This window comes from Balaenoptera ricei, chromosome 6 (assembly GCF_028023285.1).
Source record: "Balaenoptera ricei isolate mBalRic1 chromosome 6, mBalRic1.hap2, whole genome shotgun sequence".
Taxonomy (NCBI): domain Eukaryota; kingdom Metazoa; phylum Chordata; class Mammalia; order Artiodactyla; family Balaenopteridae; genus Balaenoptera; species Balaenoptera ricei.
The window spans coordinates 79978405-80004635 of record NC_082644.1 but is presented as its reverse complement, the minus strand read 5'-3'; the positions used below and the strand labels follow the sequence as shown (position 1 = coordinate 80004635).

Below are 26231 nucleotides of genomic sequence, written 5' to 3'. Positions count from 1 at the left end.
AGTTCCTCCTCAAGGGCTATAGATAATATTCTGAGTCATGTCCTTTGAGCTGTTTTGCAGATACAGAAACCCCCACCAGGTGGAAAAAGTTAACTGTATGCTGCCCACAATCACAGAGACCCCAGACTGGTTGGAACCTCCAGGTTGATGATGCTGACTCTCAATAACCTCACCACCAACCAATCAGAAGAATGTCCACGAGCTGTTCACATACCCCACAAATCCCTCCCTCACCCTGTCTTTATAAACCTTTCCCTGAAAGCCTTTGGAGAGTTCATGTCTTTTAAGCACTAGCCGTCCTGGACTCCTTGCTTGGTGCCCTGCAATAAATGCTGCACTTTCTTTTACCACAATCCGGTGTCAGTAGATTGACTTTACTGTATGCCAGCAAGCAGACGGAAATTTGGTTCGGTAACAAGAACATAAAAGAAAAACCAATATTTAATTGGTAATTCCACTAGACAATCATTTGTTTGGTTTCCCAGTATATTCCTATCACAGAAGAATGACTTCTTAAAAATCAGGAACTGTGCCCTGGCTGAATCTTCATCTTCCTATAGAGTTACTGTTATACTGGGGGTATGCATTAAGAGGCCACTGAATATAAGACTATATATAAAGAGAAAACTGAGAGATTAACATTTCAAAAACAGAATATGCAAGTTAGTTTAAGAAAAAGAAGAAGAAATCTGAGTTTCTAATGTTACATAAAGATGTCAGACATAACAAAATTTTTTAATTTGCCCAAGTACTGTTAATTCTGGAGCAAACAAAGAGGAAGTGAGAAGGAAAACTATAACATTAAGAGGTACGCTCTATGTTACAAATGATAATTCTATCATACAAGCCACACTTACTATTACTTCTGCCCCTGAATTTCTAGTATTTTTGCCCTGAAAGTGCTCTTCAAATGCACCCAGTTGTACATCACAATCCCCTGGGTCATTTGTTTTAAAAAAAAACTTTTTTGGTGTCCTACTCTAGATAAATGAATTATAATATCTGGGAAGTGGTTCCAAAAAAATCTGTATTTCTAACAAGCATGTATGACTGATTCCGATGCAGCCTAGCTCTTGAAGGAAATATTAAATGCTAGATGGTTTAGCAAAGTAGGGAGGCGAACTTCAGATGAAGTCTATGAAGTATCAATACTACCACCTCCCTAAATAGATGATACATAGGAAGGGTGGAAGGGTGTAAATAACACTGTATAAAAAGTATACTTTACCAACATCAGAATTTGCCAAGAGTTTGAGAAAAAACTCAATTCGTCTTTCTCCTTCCACAAATAGATGCTTCTGGCACTCAGTCTACATACTGTACAGGACCCAGTATAGTAGCACTGTTCTGCTGCATTATAATTAGTTTTTGTAAACTCCATTCATATATAACAATGTTTCTATGGAAAAATGAATTCTAATTTCCAAAGAGCCATCTCTGAAACAAATTTTCCATTATTAGATATGAAACCATCCATTTAACTCCTGTATACTAATTCATACTATTCATATGCCAATAGTGAAATTGGCTGGATTATTACACAGAAACCTAGCAAAACCATACATTTAAAACTAATAGATCCTTCTGATATTAGACCATAAAATATTAAGCCCATCATCTTAACATTTTTCCTATGTAGCATCTAGCTTCTATTATTGAAATTTTCAAAGAATTTTTTAATCCTCTAAGTTTATCAAAAAACTATTGCTTTTTAAATTCTCCAAGAATTTTTTTAAATTCTAGCTATTATTCAAAGCTTCATTTAACAAAATGTAACCAACTTTGATACATAAAACACTGACACATTATTTTTAAAATGTGGTGAACACCAAAATTAGAGGGATCACACTACCTGAGTTCAAGACACTATAAAGTGACAGTTATCAAGATAAGCATGGTATAGGTGAACAGATGGACACACAGATCATTGAAACAGATACAATTCAAAAATAAACCCACAAAATATAAAGTCTACTGATTTTTTTACAAACGTTCAAAGATAATTCGATGGAGAAAGGATATTCTTTTAAGCAACTCGTGCTAGAAAAATTGGACATTTGTATCGACATGCAAACAAAGGAACCCCAACCTTCAACCTATACTGCACTTTATACAAAAAAGGATCAGAAATTTTACATTTACAAAAAGGTAAAATATAAAATTATAAAACTTCTGGAATAAAACATAAGAGAAAATCTTTGTGACTTTGGGTTAGGAAAAGATTTCACAGACACAACTGACTCATAAAAAGCATGACATTGGGACTTCTCTGGTGGTGCAGTGGTTAAGAATCTGCCTGCCAATGTAGAGGACACAGGTTCGAGCCCTGGTCTGGGAAGATCCCACATGCTGTGGAGCAACTAAGCCCATGTGCCACAACTGCTGAGCCTGTGCTCTACAGCCTTCGAGCCACAACTACTGAAGCCCACACGCCTAGAGCCAGTGCTCCATAACAAGAGAAGCCACCGCGACGAGAAGCCCATGCACTGCAATGAAGACCCAACACAGCCAAAACTAAATAAATTAATTTTTAAGAAAACATGACATAAAAATTTTTTGATAAACTGGAATTGATCAAAATTTTAAACTTTTATTTTGCAAAAGACAGACCTGGAAAAGACTGGGAGAAAGTATTTTTAAATCACGTTATCTTACAAAGGACTTGTATCCATAATATTTAAAGAACTTTCAATACTCAACAATAAGAAAACACTTTGGAACAGAGTTTGGAAGTTCCTTAAAAAGTCTAAAAAAGTTACCATATGACTCAGAAATTCCACTTCTAGGTATACATCCAAGAGCATTTAAAATATATGGTCACGAAAAACTTGTACATGAATGTTCACAGCAGCATTACTCATAAAAGGAAAAATAATAAATGTCCATCAACTGATGAATGGATAAACAAAATGAGTTATATCCATATAATGGAATATTAGTCACAAAAAAGAATGAAATACTGATACACGCTACAATATAAACGAACCTTGAAAATATAAGATTAAGGGAAGGAAGCCAGAAAAAGAGGCCATGTATATTGTGATTCCACTTACTTATTTTTTTATTTTATTTATTTATTTTTGGCTGCGTTGGGTCTTTGTTGCTGTGCGTGGGCTTTCTCTACTCGCGGGAAGCAGGGGCTACTCTTCGTTGTGGTGCGTGGACTTGTCATTGCAGTGGCTTCTCTTGCTGCAAAGCACAGGCTCTAGGCGCGTGGGCTTCAGTAGTTGTGGCTCGCAAGCTCTAGAGTGCAGGCTCAGTAGTTGTGGCACACGGGCTTAACTGCTCCGTGGCGTGTGGGATCCTCCCAGACCAGGGATCGAACCCGTGTCCCCTGCACTGGCAAGCGGATTCTTAACCACTGCGGCACCAGGGAAGCCCCTGTGATTCCATTTAAATGAAATATCCAGAATTGGCAAATCCACAGAAGGCAGAAAGTAGATTAGTGGTTGCCAGAGGAAGGGGGGGGGGATAAATCTGTATTGACTGTTTATAGGTATGAGATTTATTTTTGGAGTGTTGAAAATGTTCCGGAATTAGATAGTGGTGACAGTTGCACTATTTTGTGGCTATACTAAAACACTGAATTGTACATTTTAAAAGGGTGAATTTAATGGTATGTGAATTAAATCTCAACAGAAAAATAATCCAATTTAAAATGAGTAAGATTTGAACAGACATTTCACCAACAGAAATATACAAACAGCAAGGAATAACATGAAAAGATGCTCAACACCCTTAATCACTAAGGAAATACAAATTAAAACCACAATGCTTTACCACTATTTACCTATTAGAAAAGCTAAAAAAAAGTGTTTTAAATGACAATACTAAGTGCTAGTGAGAGTGTAGAGCAACTAAACACCCATACAATGCTAGTGAGATAGCAAAATGGTATAGCCACTTGAAAAGCAGTTCCACAGTTTCATATAAATTAAGTATTCCCTTACCATGGAACCTCGAAATCCCAAAAAGAAATAAAAATTTATGTCCACACAAAAACGTATACATGAATGTTTATAGTAGCTCTATTCATAATCACCAACAACTGAAATGTCCCTGAACTGGTGAACGGATAAACATTTACAGGACATGGATACAATAAAATATTACTCAAAAATATAGGAATGAAATACTGATGCATGCAACACATGGATGCCTCTCAAATTCATTTGTATAAGTGAAAGGAGTGAAATTAAGAAATCAGACCCCAAAAGCTACATACCACATAATTCCATTTATATGGCACTCTAGAAACGGCAAAACTGTAGGGATGGAAACAGATCAGGGGTTGCCAGGAGAAGGGATGGGGGTTGGGTGGGAGACTACAAAGGGGCAGCAGAGGAAATTTTGAGGTCTTCGTGTAATTTTGCTGTATCAGGATTGTGGTGGTGGATACTTGCTTCCCTGCATTTGTCAAGACTGACAGAACTGTACATCACAAAAATGAATATAGTGTATGCAAATTTTAAATGAACAAATCCGTTGATAAATCACACTCCACACAAACCTCCACCTTGAATGTAGAAGCCATTTTCCACTATAGGTCAAAGCACCACACAATGTTCTCAAGGCTTCCTAATGAGGTAGGTGGAGACCAGTTTTATCATTTTTATTTTGCAAATGAGAAGCAACACAGATTAAACTATCTGCAAATTTCTGGTACTAGTCAGAGTGATGAGCTAGCATTTATGTCCTTAGCTCTTGTAGTCCCACTCTCTATCAAGGTACTAGATGCCAACGGTAGTAACAAGAGGTTTTCTTTATCAAACTAAATTATCTACTTACACTATTTCATAAAGGAGAAATATTAAGATATATAAGTACTTTAGAAGAAGGCTGCAGGGGCATATTCAAGAACAGTAAAATTAAAAAAAAAAAAGAAACAATATACTACTCACACACAAAAATTAACTCTAGCTTTGGCCTGGGAGACGCATTTCATAAAGAAAAGGAATCTAATTTCTAATGGGTATTTAAAATAGATAAAGGTATAATACAAAAACAGTGGAAGCACTAAAAATGAAACTCCAAATAAGGAAGCGCACCAGAATAAACGGACACAAAGTAAAGCGTCGGTCCTTCACCATCTCAGCAACCTAAGGACAGGTTCATTCCCGTCTTCTGTAGGTCTGAGATGCTGCACAGCGCACCTAGTTTCTTAAAAAATTCAGTAACTCACTGTGATCCACAAAACCCCAAAGCCTTAACAAGCGTGACACCCTGCTGGGCCAGGTCGTGAATTGAAAACACACAACCAACCGTTCGAGTAATTCTTCCCAGGAGTTTTCGCTCTGTGTTATCAGCCGCACCCAGGCGAGCCACCGGGACTCCAGGTGGTGAGGCCGGAAAGGGGAGCCGAGAAACCAGCACGGTTTAGCGGTACCCGGAGACTGGGCGAGGAAGGAAGAGGGCGTCTTCGGTCACAGCGCCTTGCTTTCACGTGCGAGGCGGCGTGCGACACTCCGTGGGCTGCCCGGGGCCTCCGTCGCAACCCAAGGGGGGAAAAATGACAGGGACCAGACCAAGTCCAGGTGTGTCTCGTGGCCGCCCCTCGCCCAGCACAGCTGAAACCGGACCGCGAGAGGCAGAAAAGGGCGCCTCTGTGGAATGTGAACTCCAGACCCCTGGAGTCCACTGCGGGTCCCCTCAGCGGAAAAAGGGGGCCCTTTTCATCCCGCACCCGAGACCCCACTCCCCTCCGGCCAAAAAAATAACTTGCCGGCGGAGGCCCAGCAACTGCCGCCCGGTTCTATGTAATCTGACCCCAACGAGGGCGGCGGCAGGTGGCAGCGAGGGGCCCGAGGCCCTACGAAGGCAGGGCCGGGCTCCGGCAACGGAATCCCGGGAGGGAGGCGAGATGGAGGGGCAGCGGCGGTCTCGTTACCTGCCCAGATGCCCAGATTGAGCTGGGACTTGTCCAAGTTCACCACATAGTCCCCCAAGAACCGGTTCAACACGTCCACGACCACCGACTCGAACACCATTTTTCTCAGCCGCGGTGGACGCGGCGCTCCTTCTTCCTGCGCCTGCCCTCCCGCGCCCTTCTGACGAGACCGCTCGGTTCCCCGGCTCCTGGGCGGCTCCGACCGCGGAGTCTGACGCTCAGCGCCGCCGCGAACCCTACTAGAGGCGGAGGCGGCCGCTCGCGCGACGCATGCGCAGCTCAGGCTCCAGGGTTGGGTCGGAGCGCCAGGCCCCGAAGAGTGGTAGGGCGGCTGCGCGGCCGCCTCTCCTACGCGAGCCCCTGTCGGGCCGAGCGCCGCTCCTCTTTCTCCTCAGCCCCTCCTCCTCCCCCCATCGCCTGGCAACGGGACGGGTACCTGGAGTTGCCAGGCGTTTTACTACCCCGCCCCCACCGGCAGTCCGGAGCCGGGAGTGGAGACGAGGACTGGGCGCCAGGGGTCGCAGCGGTTACTCCGGGCCAGGAACGCCCCGCCCCTAACCGAGGAGACACGCCCCCACGCGGGGGTGGGGGGTGGGAGTAAGGTCCTAAACCTAAGTAAAGCAGGCGTCCGATTCTAGACTTTTCCCTGTTAGGCTGGAGGCGTCACGAGGGGGTCCCAGGGAGCACCCACTTATTATTACAGGTTCGCAGGTACAGGCAGAGCCCGGGCGTTGCTGGCTTCCTGGGTCCGACCCCCCCGAGTGTCCCGGTGCCTGTAACTGCCCCGCCCGGTCCTCCGAGCGCTTGGCGAGGACGCGCCGTTGGTGTCTTAACTTTCCGGGCTGCAAATCCAGGGAGGGAAGTAAAGAGTAAACTCTGGGTTGTAATTCCACGCCCCCTTCCCTGCATCTGAGATCACGCTCTTTTTTGGTCAAGTTATGTAGACGGAGCCGCCTTTCATCCTTTAGAGAGTCAACTGGTCCGGAAGCTGCGGAGCGCCTTCTAAAAAATACTTAGATACCCCTGAGCTTACACAGAATGGCTAACCTTAAACAAAAATTAGAGCGCTTTCAGACCCACTCCCACCCCCGCGTTTGGTCTTATATAGAAATAGGGCCAAAGGCCTGAGGTCACAGAGACGCTGGATGTGAAGTTTGGAGAACTATAATTAATAACCCTCTTAAGGATTTAAGATGTAGGGGTGTAGTTCTATTAACTCTTGTATCATTTTAGCGCATTTTGTGTATAGTCATCCAGATTTTTTAAGGTTTAAAGGTTTTCCTTTGCAAGTAGAATGCCTGGCAAATATAGTGTAAAATCTTATATTTACATGAGTTTATGAATTATTTTTATATAATCTCATATTTGAAGAGCCTTTATTATGTCACAATTCAATCTCTCGGTCTTTAAGATCATGAAGCTGCAATGCTAGAGATTCGTCCAAGGTGACACAACTAATTTTCTGCAGAAACAGATGGAACCCGTTACTTCTGGCTGACTCCACTCCACCATCCCACCTGCTCCTCTTTCATTTGGCTAATGACATTGGAAATCCACCTCAGAACACCTGAACAGAGAAATTAATAGAAGCCAAAATGCCTAGAAAAAGGAAAAGCTTTCTATAATCAGGTATTTTGCTACTGTGCTATTATTAATAAGAAGCCAGGTATGCAGTAGCTAGAAAATTCCACTGTTATATCTAGCACCATAAGTTTAAAGTACAGGAACTTCTAGAACTCACTCCAAAAATATGCTTTAAGTATCTTGCAAACACTTCACACTAGTTTTCTACAATCCATGAAAATACTGTGGAATTGGGTGAGGGAGAGTGTGCTGCTGAAATTTCAGAAGTATCAGCTTTTATTTGCTAAAGAGAACAATGAGAAAAATTCTGAGAAACTGTTGGAAATAAAAAAGAAGACACATGTTGTAACTGAATTCTTATCTAGTGTTAGGGGCTGTATCATGAACACGTTTCCTAATTACTAAAAGGTACAGTCCTCCTGTTGCTTAATCCGTCTGAGGAAGTTTGTAAGCAAAAGAATATTAATATCATCATATAAAAGATAGGTATACTTATTAAACCATTAAACCAATTATCTGTTGAACCTTGAAAAATAAGCCCAAGGACTACCAAGATGTTGAAGTTTCAAATTTGGGAATGTGCCAGTGGAAGGTTTTTTTTCCTCCAGATACTAATAAAAATGCTATACTTCATTGTTTGATCAAACGAAAAAAAAAAAAAAAAGCGTTTGAGTGACCCCAAACTGCAATATCATCCAACCGTGCAATAAATCTCTAACTTTGTAAGTAGGGCTTGCTATATTGTGTTTAGTCTACATGCTACAGCTTTCTATCTTTGAAGTTTGGGTATACTGGTAGTAATCTTGGACATCTTTTTTTCCTCCTAATTGTAATTCCTCTGTCCACAAGTAAATGTCATTGCCATGCTGCTTGACCTTATCATTCCCCATGTGAGGTCAGTATTGTGGAACTAAGCTAGATGTTCAGATAACAAAGCCATTGAAGTACACCACGTTCCTGAAAGGTTTCTTGGAGGAAAGGTCTAGAAGATGGCCATTCTACAGGACTTTTCCTGACCTAGCCTCATAAAGCCCTGCACTCCTATCTCAGTTAACAGTTTAAAAATTATAAACGATCAAAAGTTATTTGGATATATGTGTTCCAATCCTTAAGAAAAAAATAAAAGAGAGAAATTTGTTAGAAGGGAGACACAAGGAAAAGATTGAGAAATTTACAAGAACCTTACCCAGGTAGTGTATGTGAAAATTTAAATCAACACAATCTTTCTAAAAGGCAGTTTGTAAACGTATACAAACTGACATATATATATGTACACATACATGTGCATATGACTTAGCTCAGCAATCCCACTTCTTGAGATTTACTCTAAGAAAATAATTATAAATACTCAACAAGCTATCCCACAAGCACATTCATTAAAGCATTGCTTATAATAGCAAAAAATTAGAAACAATCTATATGTCTGTTATAGGGAACATGGTTAAGTAAACACACACACAATGAGTTACTATACAAGTTTTAAAAATGATGAAGACCTATACTAATATGGAAAGAAGTCAGTGATATACACTTATGAGAAACAAGGTGCAGAATAATATATCAATTATATAAATTGTGGATGTGTTTTAAGTATGCAGAGAATATATATACAGAAAGAAATCTAGATGTATGCTCACCAAATGTTAACGGTGATTATCTCTACCTAGACAATGAGACTTTGGATAATATGTATTTTCTCTGTTCTTTCAAGCTTAAAAAAATTTTTTTTACAGTGAGCATGTATCTTTTTCCCTAAATAAGAAATCTGTCTAAATAAAGTAAGAAGATAACTACGAACCAAGTATAATAACACTTCTCTTACTCATACTGATGGAAATGCTTTTAGTCTAAAACAAATCAGCTTTGGAGATTTTGAACCAAGGAGACTGAGTTTCATTACATTCAACTATATGCTGTATACTTGGAACATTAAAAAAAAGGAAGATGTAAATTTAATTTATTCTTCTAAACTGGTGAAGAGGGGTGTACTGGAAATGTCATTATAGTGGATATTCTTTTGTGATGCTTCGGGAAACTGCATATGCACATGGATGAATTGCTCTTCCTAGAATTACAGCCAACTGAAGTTTGTAAGCAAGGTCCCAATCTTGGTGGAGAATTGATATACAAACATATGTGAATTCTCAAAAGTCAGCCAAAAGACATGAACAGACATTTCCTGAAAAGGATATACAGGTGGCAGATAAGCACATGAAAATATGCTCAACATCATTAGCCATCGGGGAAATGGGTAAAACCAAAAATGATCTACCACTACATACCTATCAGAATGGCTATAAAAAGAATAAGTGATGACTCAAAATGTTAGTGAGGATGTGGAGAAACTGGATCATTTATGCATCAGTGGTGGGAAAGTGAGATGGCATAGTCACTCTGGAAAACAGTTTAGCAGTTTCTAAAAAATAATAATAAAATAAATATGCACCTACCATCTGAACTAGCAATTATGCTCCTGGACATTTATCCCAGAGAAAGGGAAATATATGTTCACACAAAAACTCGTACATGAATGTTCATAGCAGCTTTATTCATGATGGTCAAAAACTGGAAACAACCCAAATGTTTTCCTACAGATGAATGGTTAAACAAACTATGTTGTACACCCATGCCATGGAATAATACTACTCAGCAATGAAAGGAATAAAGTATTGATACATGCAACAACTTGGATGGATCTCAGGAGAATTAAGCTGAGTGAACACTATGATTCCATTTATAAAAAATTCTTGAAATAACAAAATTATAGAAATAGAGAACAGATTAGAAGTTGCCAAGGGTTGGGTATGGGGTGGAGGGATAGGTGTGGCTACAAATGGATAGAAGGAAAGGACCTTATGTTTTTGGAACACTTCTGCATCTTGATTGTGGTAGTGATTACATACAATTGCATAAAACTATACACACACACACAAATGAGGGCACATATAACTGGTGAAATCTGAATAAGCACTGGTACCATGAATGGTACCCATATATTTATTTCCTGGTTTTGGTATTGCAGGATGTTACCTTTGGGGAGCACTGGGTGAATGGCATGTGGGAACCCCTTGAAATATTTTTGCAACTTTCTATGAATGTATCAATATAACTATCTTGAAACAATATTTTAAAACGCTCTGCTAATTTGGGGTCCAATAAGGGATACACCTGAGGATCAGATGAGCCTGAGTTAAGAGATTCCACATGGTGCTTTAATATCCCTACACAGGATACTTGGTAAAATATTTGTTGACTGAAAAAAAAGTGCACAACCTAAAAGTTAAGAATTCGACAGACATTCTGAAGACTTCAAGACCTGGGACACAGCATCTCAGATAATACTAAGAAACTGTTCCAAAGAGGCAAGGGGGAGAGCCAGTATATATAGGAGTTTTTGCAACAAAAGACCAAGTAGTCAGAACATCAAAAGATTACTGTTAATAAAAGAAAAGTAACTATCTCAAGTTAAGGAATTTAGCACTTTTCTATGTATGGGAAGATGCAAGAGTCTGGGCTCACTAAAATCATTCCTTTGATATGCACCTCAGCTATCTGGGGTCAGTATCCTGTGTTTTCTCACCCTGAGTTTCCTCAGGGTGCACCGTCAGGGGATAGCTGCAGCAGCTGACTGCTAGATGGACTTGGCAGGGGACAGCCCCTTTGTCTCCATCCTGAGTTCCCTCAGGGCTCACCACCTGGGTGGCTGTAATGTGATGGCTTAATGGCTGCAACATCCTTTGTTTACTGATATGGCAGGTAATATTTTAGTTCATATATTTGAGAAGGAAAAGTATCTGAATGTGATGCCTTATCAGAAAGCATTAAAATATCAATTACTCTGTGGTCCCAATAAAATACTAGAGAGAAAGAGAGAGAGAGAGAGATGTACGATAAGGGATTTTCAAGCACATTCCTCTGGCTCTAAATATCTCAAATGACAGACCACTTCCCAGATTAAGAGGACTCCCAAATGCTGACGCCCATCAGTGTTTGCTGACACCAGATTTTCACATGGCTGACTGCTTATCATTCAGGTTTCTGCTCAAATATCTAAGGCCTAATCAGAGGCCTTCCCTGACCTTTCAGTCTCCAGTAGCCAGCCGGTCATACTCTATCATAGCCAACTTGTTATCTTCATGTCATTTATCACTCTCTGAAATTATCTTCTTTACAGGTTTTTAAAATTTTTGTCTCCTCCATCACTGCTACCTCTAGAACAGGGCACTGATGTATCTAGTTCACTGTCTTATCCTCAGTACACGAGTACTTGTCACATAGTAGGTTTTCAATACATATTTGTTGAAAGAATGAACAAATGTTGGATAAGAAGCCACCCCCAGCTCTCACAAGGCTGAGCATACCACCAGAGAAGTAGGTTAATATACCGAGACCAACTGGAGGAGAGGCTATTCAGAGGGTACAAAAAACAGAGACCGTGATTGTGGAGTGAAGTTGCAGGCCCAGGAGAAGAGGCAGCTGAACCTCGGCTGGGCGCCCGCTGCAGTACTATGAAAGGCAGGTACAGAGAGACAAAAAGGATGCATTTGGAAGGCCAGACTCTAGACCCAGAATTAGGTTCCTGATGGCTGGGCCAAGATGAATCCAGGGAGGAGAATCTAATTTCAAAAGAGCACCCAGAAGGATCCTTCAAAAACATATGAGGGCTTCCCTGGTGGCGCAGTGGTTGAGAATCTGCCTGCCAATGCAGGGGACACGGGTTCGAGCCCTGGTCTGGGAAGATCCCACATGCCGCGGAGCGACTAGGCCCGTGAGCCACAATTGCTGAGCCTGCGCGTCTGGAGCCTGTGCTCCGCAACAAGAGAGGCCACGATGGTGAGAGGCCCGCGCACCGCGATGAAGAGTGGCCCCCACTTGCCGCAACTAGAGAAAGCCCTCACACAGAAACAAAGACCCAACACAGCCATAAATAAATGAATAAATAAATAAATAAATAAAATTTAAAAAAAAAAAAAAAAAAACATATGAGATCATGTAACTTCTGTGCTCCAAAGCTGCTAATATGCTGCCCATATCCCCATGATAATGGCCACACCCCTTCTGATGGCAGATAAGGCCCTACACAATCGGCCTTCCCCTCCACCCTACCCTTATTTAGAAGCTCTTTCCTCACATATTTGTGTGACTCAGTCCCTCCATCTTTGTTTACTCTGTGTCATTTTCTCAGCCCTTCCTTGAACAGCCTGGTTAACCTTGATACCTGCCCTTCCCACCCCTCAGCTCTCCTATCACCTTCCCTGCTTTACCTTTCCTCAGAGCACTTACCACCTGACATGCTATGGTTTTAACTTATTTTTTGTCCACCTATCTTTTCTCATTATAATGTAATAATATAATATAATATAATATAATATAATATAATATAATATAATGTAAGCTACTCAAGGAGAAAATATTATTATTGTTTTGTTCATTGTTCTATCCTCTGTGCCTAGAACAAGGTAGACACTCACATATTTGTGGAAGGAAGAAAAGGCATACCTGCCCGGTATTGAATTATTGCCAATCATCTCCAAACCTACCCTTCAATTTGCAGCTCTATGATGCTGGGGCACATTGCAAACCACATTGGGCATTGGCAGCTGGCTCCTATTTAGGTTTTGCCAAAAGGGGTCCCTAGAGGGGCTGGAAGGGGAAGAAGAGACTTGCTCCCCATGAAGCTGCCCGGCTACCTCCTTTTGTTTTGTCTCCCCAGCAACCCTTCTTCAGCCAACAGCAGCACCTGAATCTGCCTTGCATTTTCCGCAACTTGCAGAATCAGTATCATCTCACCATCTCAGAGACATCAGAAACAACCTCATCGTTCCTCCTCCTAAGTATGTTTCTCCCAACTTGGAGACACAGCCTCCTCAGAGGTCCGTGTTTCATCTCGAGGACTCCTCTTAAGTTTCCAAGTCTGTCCCTTTGCTCGCTCAATCCTTGGGGTTATATCCACTTCCTGGAATAACTACCTCCGAAATACTTTAGAGCTCTCTTTTCTCTCTTTCATTACCTAACAATCTTATATCTAATTAACAGTTCTGTATATATCTCTTTCTGCGGAGAGCTGAGTCAGGGCCTGCAGCTGAGTCTGTGCCCAGGGAGATGTTTGGCTGAGAGAGGAAAGCAGTATCATCAAAGGGAGTAAATGCAAACTGTGGGTGAGGGAAGAAGCCAGACTCAGGGCCAGAGATCAGATTAAGTGTCAGGACTGGCAGCAACTGTCAGTCTATAAATATGTAATGAGTCCAAGGATCAAGGTTAGTCAAGAACAGGTCAGGCAGTGAAGTGCGACGTGGGTCAAGATGAAGGTGCAGAAGACAGGCTTCTCAGATGAAGTGCTGGGGTCTGCTCTTAATGGTCCTGTGCACAGGGGCCACATGATAGCACATGATACCACTCCCCTCCTTTGTTCAGTGCAGCATCTCCATTCCTGAGCCTTAGACAGGATTGGAAAGACCTCCCAGATATGAATTCTTTGCCTCTCTGGACTTCTGAATATTGACCACCATCTCGATTTCCTGCTTCTATTCTCTATCCTCCCTTTGTGAACCATTGGCTGCATTGGAGGCTGTGTGACCCTGTGTGTGTTGCCGCTTCTGTGAAGCCCTTTCCCAGAGCCTAAGCCACCTCAGTGTGCAGTTCTAAGGCCAGTCGCTGTCACTCTGTCTTGCCTACTCTACCCAACCTATCTGTTAATGCAAATAACCTGAAACATACAGATAGGAGGCACTGACCAGGATGGAGTGGGGTGGGACAGTCCAGAGTTAGAGAGCACCAGGACGTCATTGCTGAGATTAAAGCAGGTGGCAACTATGGATCTCAACTAGGTCACGGCAATTTAAACGAATAGAAAGGCATGGATGAAACGGAGAATTTATGAGCCTTGGAAACTAACTATAGTGGATAAGATAAATAAAATAATTCCAAGATTTTGTCATTCATAATAGCTGAAATATAAAAATGAGGCATTGCTTTTATAGGAGATGATAAGGAGTTCAGTTTCCGCTTGATTCCATGAGATTTGAAATCTAGGGGGAAATATCCAGGACACAGTGTAATTTGTCTGGAAATAGTTAGAAATTAAGGAATGAAACCCCAGTGAGAGTCCAGGACAAAAGATGAACACTTAAGAGCTTCCTACACAGAAGCAATTATCTACATTCAATGTGAAGATGACACAGGAGTAAAGGAATGTAAAGAAAGAAAAGCAGGCCAAGAAAAGAACAGTGAGGAAACGTTCTCATTTAGGGAAGAGCCAAATGGACATGAGGTAGGAAGCCTAGGACAGGAACCAGTGTGCTTGGAGTGGGATGACAAAGAAATCCAAGAAGGATTTATAGCAAGAAGAGGTGGTCAACAATATCAAAATTGTAGAGATGTTAAGAAAGATAAAAACTGAGAAAACTCAATGAAATTTAGCTATTGGTGAGTACTTGCAAGGTCTTTTGATTCACCTATTAAGAGATATCTAACTGAAGTCATTTTTTTTTAACATCTTTATTGGAGTAAAATTGCTTTACAATGGTGTGTTACTTTCTGCTTTATAACAAAGTGAATCAGCTATATGTATACATATATCCCCATATCCCCTCCCTCTTGCGTCTCCCTCCCACCCTCCCTATCCCACCCCTCTAGGTGGTCACAAAGCACTGAGCTGATCTCCCTGTGCTATGCAGCTGCTTACCACTGGCTATCTATTTTACATTTGGTAGTGTATATATGTCCATGCTACTCTCTCACTTCATCCCAGCTTACCCTTCCCCCTCCCCGTGTCCTCAAGTCCATTCTCTACATCTGCATTTTTATTCCTGTCCTGCCCCTAGGTTCATCAGAACCTTTTTTTTTTTTAGATTCCATATATACATGTTAGTATACGGTATTTGTTTTTCTCTTTCTGACTTACTTCACTCTGTATGACAGACTCTAGGTCCATCCACCTCACTACCAATAACTCAATTTTGTTTCTTTCTATGGCTGACTAATATTCCATTGTATATATGTACCACATCTTCTTTATCCATTCATCTGTCAGTGGACACTTAGGTTGCTTCCATGTCCTGGCTATTGTAAATAGTGCTGCAATGAACATTGTGGTACATGACTCTTTTTGAATTATGGTTTTCTCAGGGTGTATGCCCAGTAGTGAGATTGCTGGGTCGTATGGTAGTTCTATTTTTAGTTTTTAAAGGAACCTCCATACTGTTCTCCATAGTGGCTGTATCAATTTACATTCCCACCAACAGTGCAAGAGGGTTCCCTTTTCTCCATACCCACCCCAGCATTTATTGTTCGTAGACTTTTTGATGATGGCCATTCTGACCAGTGTGAGGTGATGATACCTCATTGTGGTTTTGATTTGCATTTCTCTAATGATTAGTGATGTGGAGCATCCTGTCATGTGTTTGTTGGCAATCTGTATATCTTCTCTGGAGAAATGTCTATTTAAGTCCTGCTCATTTTTGGATTAGGTTGTTTGTTTTTTTGATAGAATAGATTTTAATAACAAAAGCGTTACTATCACACTCGAACCTTATGTTACCAGTAATATGCTTTTATTTAGAAAATTAAGTTCATGTCAACACTTAACAACTACTTAAACACACACAGCTTCAATATTAAAATAAAGATTCATTGTTAATGAGGGTTCATCAACTCAACAAATGTCCACATTATTTTTGTACTTTTGCAGTATATGAATGCTTCCTGTTCTAGTATATGCTTTTACCATCACAGTGTAACATAATTCCTGGTAAGAATCTTAACTGATCCATAAATAAACCAACCAGTCACCTCCACATATTCTATTTTTTGCTGTTTTAATCACAGTTTGTCTCGGCATTCTTTATTTAAAACTACTTGCCTGGAAATATGTTAACCTATAAATGGATATTTAACAAACTATATGTAAACCTGTTTTCTAAGTTTATGTACTTCTATCAATGTTGATAAGATATGCTGTTACTAACAGCATAGGCATGTATGTGGGGCTATGAGCAAACAATTCCCTTGCCTCTCAGTCTGCATACACATGCACGCACATGAATGTGATATAGAAGTTGTAGTATGCTCCAATATTTTAATAAGTAACCTTGTCTGTGTCATGTAGAGATAGTGTATGTGCTTCCTATATATACAATTCATTTTTGCGTTATATTATATTACATATATAATTCACTCATAGTGTCACAGATGGAGGATAGATTTTAATTTAAAAAAGGCTATTGGCAAATTTGAGCCTCATGTATATCAGTAGTGTGTTTTTTATTAAACTTATTAAATTTTATAAATTCAGCAATTACTTATTAAGTAAAACCTGATAGTGTCTAAAATTTCCCAATGTTCACATTGTAGAAAGTCTTATTTTCTAGGGCTTCCCTGGTGGCACAGTGGTTAAGAATCCACCTGCCAATGCAGGGGACACGGGTTCGAGCCCTCGTCCGGGAAGATCCCACATGCCACAGAGTAATTAAGTCCATACGCCACAACTACGGAGCCTGTGCTCTAGAGCCCGTGTGCCACAACTACTGAGCCCACGAGCCGCAACTACTGAAGCCCGCACGCCTAGAGCCTGTGCTCCATAACAAGAGAAGCCACCACAATGAGGAGCCCGCGCACTGCAACAAAGACTCAACGAAGCCAAAAATAAATAAATAAATAAATAAAATAAATTATGAAAAAAAAAAGTCTTCTTTTCTAAAGAGCACAACATAATATTCCCAGAATCTCTTCCTTGAGAGTAATCATGGTATTTTTCCACTGCTAACGAAAGTAGTCTTCATCAATTAGTTATCACAATTATACTGTTCTTAGATTATATCCTGTGCTTTTTATATCCAAGGGAATTCTGAGTCAGATGCACTAATTTGGTTTTGTTACCGTTAAATTAGTTGAGTCAGGCATCAGCTACAAATTCAAACTTCGTCAGTTTTCCTTTAAGGAAGTTAAAAGAGCACCATCTAGTGGAATTTTTGACATAAAATCCTTCCAAATTAATCTTCAAATTGAAGTAATCAATATTTTAAACAAATTTTCTTTTTATTTATTTATTTTTTAAATTTTTTATTTTTTAACATCTTTATTGGAGTATAATTGCTTTACAATGTTGTGTTAGTTTCTGTATAACAAAGTGAATCAGCTATATGTATACATATATCTCCATATCCCCTCCCTCTTGCGTCTCCCTCTCACCCTCCATATCCCACCCCTCTAGGTGGTCACAAAGCACAGAGCTGATCTCCCTGTGCTCATGCGGCTGCTTCCCACTGGCTATCTATTTTACATTTGGTAGAGTATATATGTCCATGTTACTCTCTCACTTCATCCCAGCTTACCATTCCCCCTCCCTGTGTCCTCACGTCCATTCTCTACGTCTGCATCTTTGTTCCTGTCCTGCCCCTAGGTTCTTCAGAACCTTTTTTTTTTAGATTCCATATATATGTGTTAGCATACGGTATTTCTTTTTCTCTTCTGACTTACTTCACTCTGTATGACAGACTCTAGGTCCATCCACCTCACTACAAATAACTCAGTTTTGTTTCTTTTTATGGCAGAGTAGTATTCCATTGTATATATGTGCCACATCTTCTTTATCCATTCATCTGTCAGTGGACACTTAGGTTGCTTCCAAGTCCTGGCTATTGTAAATAGTACTGCAATGAACATTGTGGTACATGACTCTTTTTGAATTATGATTTTCTCAGAGTATATGTCCAGCAGTGGGATTGCTGGGTCATATGGTAGTTCTATTTTTAGTTTTTTAAGGAACCTGCATACTGTTCTCCACAGTGGCTGTATCAATTTACATTCCCACCAACAGTGCAAGAGGGTTCCCTTCTCTCCACACACTCTCCAGCATTTATTGTTTGTAGATTTTTTTGATGATGGCCATTCTGACTGGTGTGAGGTGATACCTCATTGTAGTTTTGATTTGCATTTCTCTAATGATTAGTGATGTTGAGCATCCTTTCACGTGTTTGTTGGAAATGTGTATATCTTCTTTGGAGAAATGTCTATTTAGGTCTTCTGCCCATTTTTGGATTGGGTTGTTTGTTTTTTTGATATCGAGCTGCACGTATATTTTGGAGATTAATCCTTTGTCAGCTGCTTTGTTTGCAAATATTTTCTCCCATTCTGAGGGTTGTCTCTTCATCTTGTTTATGGTTTCCTTTGTCTGCAAAAGCTTTTAATTTTCATTAGGTTCCATTTGTTTATTTTTGTTTTTATTTCCATTTCTCTAGGAGGTGGGTGAGAGTGATTATAAATTAATTTTTATGTACTTTCTAAAATAAGTCCTAAAATATTTTCAACTAAACTTTGGATTAGAAAATTAAAATCTATACTATTTATGATATTCGGTGGGCCAAAACGTTCCTTCGGTTTTTTCCATAAGATGGCTCTAGTAGCACTTAGTTGTCTTTAACTTCATTTGAAACAATTTTGTTAGATTGTATATTACAGCTGTCATATCTGTGTGCATTTATAAAAAGACATCAAAATTGGTGAATTTTTATGTAGCCATTTTACTATTGAAAATGGAAGAAAAACAACATTTTCAGCCTACTATGCTTTATCATTTCAAGAAAGGTAAAAATGCAACTGAAATGCAAAAAAAAAGATTTGTGCAGTGTATGGAGAAGGTGCTGTGACTGATCAACTGTGTCAAAAGTGGTTTGAGAAGTTTCACGCTGGAGATTTCTCACTGATCGATGTTCCATGGTCAGGTAGACCAGTTGAAGTTGATAGTGATCAAATCAAAACAATAATTGAAAATAATCAATGTTATACCACAGGGAAGATAGCCGACATACTCAAAATATCCAAATCAAGTATTGAAAATCGTTTGCACCAGCTTGGTTATGTGAATTGCTCTGATGTTTGGGTTCCACATAAGTTAAGCAAAAAAAACCTCCTTGACCATATTTCCGCTTGGGATTCTCTACTGAAATGTAATGAAAATGTTCCATTTTTAAAACAAATTGCGACGGGCAATGAAAAGTGGATACTGTACAATAATGTGGAGCAGAAGAGATCGTGGGGCAAGACAAATGAACCACCACCAACCACACCGAAAGCCGGTCTTCATCCAAAGAAAGTGATGTTGTGTATATGGTGGGATTGGAAGGGAGTCTTCTATTATGAACTACTTCCCCCCCCAAAAAACGATTAATTCCAACAAGTACTGCTCCTAATTAGACAAAATGAAAGTGGCACTTGACGAAAAGTGTCCAGAATTAGTCAACAGAAAATGCATAATCTTGCATCAGCATAAGGCAAGACCACACGTTTCTTTGATGACCAGGCAAAAACTGTTACAGCTTGGCTGGGAAGTTCTGATTCATCTGCCACATTCACCAGACATTGCACCTTTGGATTTCCATTTATTTTGGTCTTTACACATTCTCTTAATGGAAAAATTTCAATTCCATGGAAGACTGTAAAAGGCACCTGGAACAGATCTTTGCTCAAAAAGATAAAAACTTTTGGGAAGATGGAATTATGAAGTTGCCTGAAAAATGGCAGAAAGTAGTGGAACAAAAGGGTGACTACATTGTTCAATAAATTTCTTAGTGAAAATGAAAAATGTGTCTTTTATTTTTACTTAAAAAACTGAAGGCACTTTTTGGCCCACCCAATATTTTTAACCACCATATTGGTTTTTCTCCCATTTGAATGTTTTGTGGGGTTTTTTTCATTTTTACTTTTTATTTTTTTTTAGATTCCATATATATGTGTTAGCATACAGTATTTGTTTTTCTCTTTCTGACTTCACTCTGTATGACAGTCTCTAGGTCCATCCACCTTGCTACAAATAACTCAGTTTCATTCCTTTTTATGGCTGAGTAATATTCCATTGTATATATGTGCCACATCTTCTTTATCCATTCATCTGTTGATGGACACTTTGGTTGCTTCCATGTCCTGGCTATTGTAAATAGAGCTGCAATGAACATTTTGGTACATGACTCTTTGAATTATGGTTTTCTCAGAGTATATGCCCAGTAGTGGGATTGCTGGGTTGTATGGTAGTTCTATTTTTAATTTTTTAAGGAACGTCCATACTGTTCTCCATAGTGGCTGTATCAATTTACATTCCCACCAACAGTGCAAGAGGGTTCCCTTTTCTCCACACCCTCTCCAGCATTTATTGTTTGTAGATTTTTTGATGATGGCCATTCAGACCAGTGTGAGATGATATCTCATTGTAGTTTTGATTTGCATTTCTCTGATGATTAATGATGCTGAGCATCCTTTCATGTGTTTGTTGGCAATCTGTATACCTTCTTTGGAGAAACGTCTATTTAGATCTTCTGCCCATTTTTGGATTGTGTTGTTTGCTTTTTTAATGTTGAGCTGCATGAGCTGCTTGTAAATTTTGGAGATTAATCCTTTGTCAGTTGCTTCATTTGCAAATATTTTCTCCCATTCTGAGGGTTGTCTTTTGGTCTTGTTTATGGTTTCCCTTGCTGTGCAAAAGCTTTTAAGTTTCATTAGGTCCCATTTGTTTATTTTTGTTTTTATTTCCATTTCTCTAGGAGGTGGGTCAAAAAGGATCTTGCTGTGATTTATGTCATAGAGTGTTCTGCCTATGTTTTCCTCTAAGAGTTTGATAGTGTCTGGCCTTACATTTAGGTCTTTAATCCATTTTGAGTTTATTTTTGTGTATGCTGTTAAGGAGTGTTCTAATTTCAATCTTTTACATGTAGCTGTCCAGTTTTCCCAGCACCACTTATTGAAGAGGCTGTCTTTTATCCACTGTATATTCTTGCCTCCTTTATCAAAGATAAGGTGACCATATGTGCATGGGTTTATCTCTGGGCTTTCTATCCTGTTCCATTGATCTATATTTCTGTTTCTGTGCCAGTACCATACTGTCTTGATGACTGTAGCTTTGTAGTATAGTCTGAAGTCAGGGAGCCTGATTCCTCCAGCTCCATTTTTCTTTCTCAAGATTGCTTTGGCTATTCAGGGTCTTTTGTGTTTCCATACAAATTGTGAAATTTTTTGTTCTAGTTCTGTGAAAAATGCCAGTGGTAGTTTGATAGGGATTGCATTGAATCTGTAGATTGCTTTGGGTAGTAGAGTCATTTTCACAATGTTGATTCTTCCAATCCAAGAGCATGGTATATCTCTCCATCTATTTGTATCACCTTTAATTTCTTTCATCAGTGTCTTATAATTTTCTGCATACAGGTCTTTTGTCTCCTTAGGTAGGTTCATTCCTAGATATTTTATTCTTTTAGTTGCAGTGGTAAATGGGAGTGTTTTCTTAATTTCACTTTCAGATTTTTCATCATTAGTGTATAGGAATACAAGAGATTTCTGTGCATTAATTTTGTGTCCTGTTACTTTACCAAATTCATTGATTAGCTCTAGTAGTTTTCTGGTGGCATCTTTAGGATTCTCTATGTATAGTATCATGTCATCTGCAAACAGTGACAGCTTTACTTCTTCTTTTCTGATTTGGATTCCTTTTATTTCTTTTTCTTCTCCGATTGCTGTGGCTAAAACTTCCAAAACTATGTTGAATAATAGTGGTGAGAGTGGGCAACCTTGTCTTGTTCCTGATCTTAGTGGAAATGGTTTCAGTTTTTCACCATTGAGGACAATGTTGGCTGTGGGTTTGTCATATATGGCCTTTATTATGTTGAGGGAAGTTCCCTCTATGCCTACTTTCTGGAGGGTTTTAATCATAAATGGGTGTTGAATTTTGTCAAAAGCTTTCTTTGTATCTATTGAGATGATCATATGGTTTTTCTCCTTCAATTTGTTAATATGGTGTATCACGTTGATTGATTTGCATACATTGAAGAAGCCTTGCATTCCTGGGATAAACTCAACTTGATCATAGTGTATGATCCTTTTAATGTGCTGTTGGATTCTGTTTGCTAGTATTTTGTTGAGGTTTTTTGCATCTATGTTCATCAGTGATATTGGCCTGTAGTTTTCTTTCTTTGTGACATCTTTGTCTGGTTTTGGTATCAGAGTGATGGTGGCCTCGTAGAATGAGTTTGGGAGTGTTCCTCCTTCTGCTATATTTTGGAAGAGTTTGAGAAGGATAGGTGTTAGCTCTTCTTTAAATGTTTGATAGAATTCGCCTGTGAAACCATCTGCTCCTGGGCTTTTGTTTGTTGGAAGATTTTTAATCACAGTTTCAATTTCAGTGCTTGTGATTGGTCTGTTCATATTTTCTATTTCTTCCTGGTTCAGTCTCGGAAGGTTGTGCTTTTCTAAGAATTTGTCCCTTTCTTCCAGGTTGTCCATTTTATTGGCATATAGTTGCTTGTAGTAATCTCTCATGATCCTTTGTATTTCTGCAGTGTCAGTTGTTACTTCTCCTTTTTCATTTCTAATTATATTGATTTGAGTCTTCTCCCTTTTTTTCTTGATGAGTCTGGCTAATGGTTTATCAATTTTGTTTATCTTTTCAAAGAACCAGCTTTTAGTATTATTGATCTTTGCTATCGTTTCCTTCATTTCTTTTTCATTTATTTCTGATCTGATCTTTATGATTTCTTTCTTTCTGCTAACTTTGGGGTTTTTTTTGTTCTTCTTTCTCTAATTGCTTTAGCTGTAAGGTTAGGTTGTTTATTTGAGATGTTTCTTGTTTCTTAAGGTAGGATTGTATTGCTATAAACTTCCCTCTTAGAACTGCTTTTGCTGCATCCCATAGGTTTTGGGCCGTCGTGTTTTCATTGTCATTTGTTTCTAGGTATTTTTTTATTTCCTCTTTGATTTCTTCAGTGATCTCTTGGTTATTAAGGTGTGTTGTTTAACCTCCCTGTGTTTGTATTTCTTACAGATTTTTTCCTGTAATTGATATCTAGTCTCATAGCATTGTGGTCGGAAAAGATACTTGATACGATTTCAATTTTCTTAAATTTACCAAGGCTTGATTTGTGACCCAGGATATGATCTATCCTGGAGAATGTTCCATGAGCACCTGAGAAGAATGTGTATTCTGTTGTTTTTGGATGGAATGTCCTATAAATATCAATTAAGTCCATCTTGTTTAATGTATCATTAAAAGCTTGTGTTTCCTTATTTATTTGCATTTTGGATGATCTGTCCATTGGTGAAAGTGGGGTGTTAAAGTCCCCTACTATGATTGTGTTACTGTCGATTTCCCCTTTTATGGCTGTTAGCATTTGCCTTATGTATTGAGGTGCTCCTATGTTGGGTGCATACATATTTACAATTGTTATATCTTCTTCTTGGATTGATCCCTTGATCATTTTGTAGTGTCCTTCTTTGTCTCTTGTAATAGCCTTTGTTTTAAAGTCCATTTTGTCTGATATGAGAATTTCTACTCCAACTTTCTTTTGATTTCCATTTGCATGGAATATCTTTTTCCATCCCTCACTTTCAGTCTGTATGTGTCCCTAGATCTGAAGTGGGTCTCTTGTAGACAGCATATATATGGGTCTTGTTTTTGTATCCATTCAGCCAGTCTATGTCTTTTGGTTGGAGCATTTAATCCATTTACATTTAAGGTAATTATCCATATGTATGTTCCTGTTACCATTTTCTTAATTGTTTTGGGTTTATTATTGTAGGTCTTTTCCTTCTCTTGTGTTTCCTGCCTAGAGAAGTTCCTTTAGCGTTTGTTGTAAAGCTGGTTTGGTGGCGCTGAATTCTCTTAGCTTTTGCTTGTCTGTAAAGGTTTTAATTTCTCCACCAAATCTGAATGAGATCCTTGCTGGGTAGAGTAATCTTGGTTGTAGGCTTTTCTCCTTCATCACTTTAAATATGTCCTGCCACTCCCTTCTGGCTTGCAGAGTTTCTGCTGAAAGATCAGCTGTTAACCTTATGGGGATTTCCTTATGTGTTATTTGTTGTTGTTCCCTTACTGCTTTTAATATTTGTTCTTTGTACTTAATTTTTTGATAGTTTGTTTAATATGTGTCTCGGTGTGTTTCTCCTTGCATTTATCCTGTATGGGACTCTCTGTGCCTCCTGGACTTGATTAACTATTTCCTTTCCCATATTAGGGAAGTTTTCAACTATAATCTCTTCAAATATTTTCTCAGTCCCTTTCTTTTTCTCTCCTTCTTCTGGGACCCCTACAATTCGAATGTTGGTGCATTTAATGTTGTCCCAGAGGTCTCTGAGACTGTCCTCAATTCTTTTCATTCTTTTTTCTTTATTCTGCTCTGCAGTAGTTATTTCCACTATTTTATCTTCCAGGTCACTTATCCGTTCTTCTGCCTCAGTTATTCTGCTATTGATCCCTTCTAGAGAATTTTTAATTTCATTTATTGTGTTGCTCATCACTGTTTGTTTGCTCTTTAGTTCTTCTAGGTCCTTGTTAAATGTTTCTTGTATTTTCTCCATTCTATTTCCAAGATTTTGGATCATCTTTACTATCATTATTGTGAATTCTTTTTCAGGTAGACTGCCTATTTCCTCTTCATCTGTTAGGTCTGGTGGGTTTTTGCCTTGCTCCTTCATCTGCTGTGTGTTTCTCTGTCTTCTCACTTTGCTTAACTTACTGTGTTTGGGGTCTCCTTTTCGCAGGCTACAGTTTCATAATTCCCATTGTTTTTGGTGTCTGTTCCCAGTGGCTAAGGTTGGTTCAATGGGTTATTTAGGCTTCCTGGTGGAGGGGACTAGTGCCTGTGTTCTGGTGGATGAGGCTGGATCTTGTCTTTCTGGTGGGCAGGTCCATGTCTGGTGGTGTGTTTTGGGGTCTCTGTGGCTTTATTATGATTTTAGGCAGCCTCTGTGTTAATGGATGGGGTTGTGTTCTTGTCTTGCTACTTGTTTGGCATAGGGTGTCCAGCACTTGCTGGTCGTTGAGTGGAGCTGGGTCTTGGCGTTGAGTTGTAGGTCTCTGGGAGATTTTCGCTGTTTGATATTACATGGAGCTGGGAGGTCTCTTGTGGACCAGTGTCCTGAACTTGGCTCTCACATCTCAGAGGCACAGCCCTGACGCCTGGCTGGAGCATCAAGAGATTGTCCTCCACGCAGCTCAGAATAAAAGGGAGGAAAGAGAGAAAGAAAGAAAGAAGATAAAATAAAGTAAAGTAAAATAAAATAAAATAGTTATTAAAATAAAAATAATTATTAAGAAAAAAGTTTTTAAGTAATAAAAAAAAAAATGGACAGACAGAACCCTAGGACAAATGGTAAAAGCAAAGCTATACAGACAAAACACACACAGAAACATACACACTCACAAAAAGAGAAAAACGGAAAAAAATATATATATCGTTGCTCCCAAAGTCCACCTCCTCAATTTGGGATGATTAGTTGTCTATTCAGGTATTCCACAGATGCATGGTACATCAAGTTGATTGTAGAGATTTAATCCGCTGCTCCTGAGGCTGCTGGGAGAGATTTCTCTTTCTCTTCTTTGTTCGCACAGCTCCCAGGGTTCAGCTTTGGATTTGGACCCACCTCTGCTTGTAGGTCGCCTGAGGGCATCTGTTCTTCGCTCAGACAGGACAGGGTTAAAGAAGCAGCTGATTCGGGGGCTCTGGCTTGCTCAGTCCTGGGGGGGGGGGCGGTAAGGGAGGGGTACGGATGAGGGGCAAACCTGCAGCGGCAGAGGCCGGCATGACGTTGCACCAGCCTAAGGCACGCCGTGCATTCTCCCAGGGAAGTCGTCTCTGGATCATGGGACCCTGGCAGTGGCAGGCTGCACAGGCTCCCGGGAGGGGCGGTGTGGAGAGTGACCTGTGCTCGCACACAGGCTTCTTGGTGGCGGCAGCAGCAGCCTTAGTGTCTCATGCCCGTCTCTGGGGTCTGCGCTGATGGCCGC

General features: G+C 39.8%; 1 protein-coding gene across 5 annotated transcripts in view; it reads right to left on the bottom strand.

Moving 5' to 3' along the window:
- Positions 1-6132, bottom strand: part of VPS13A (vacuolar protein sorting 13 homolog A) — a 258210-nt gene extending 252078 nt beyond the window's left edge. For all 5 annotated transcript variants that reach the window (XR_009503701.1, XM_059924955.1, XM_059924956.1 and 2 more), the window contains exon 1: positions 5888-6132. Coding sequence is in view for 4 of the 5 variants with exons in the window: in XM_059924955.1 (XP_059780938.1) it covers positions 5888-5987 (100 nt within the window). In the remaining variant the exon portion in view is untranslated. The remainder of the gene's footprint in view (positions 1-5887) is intronic.
- Positions 6133-26231: the final 20099 nt, after the last annotated feature.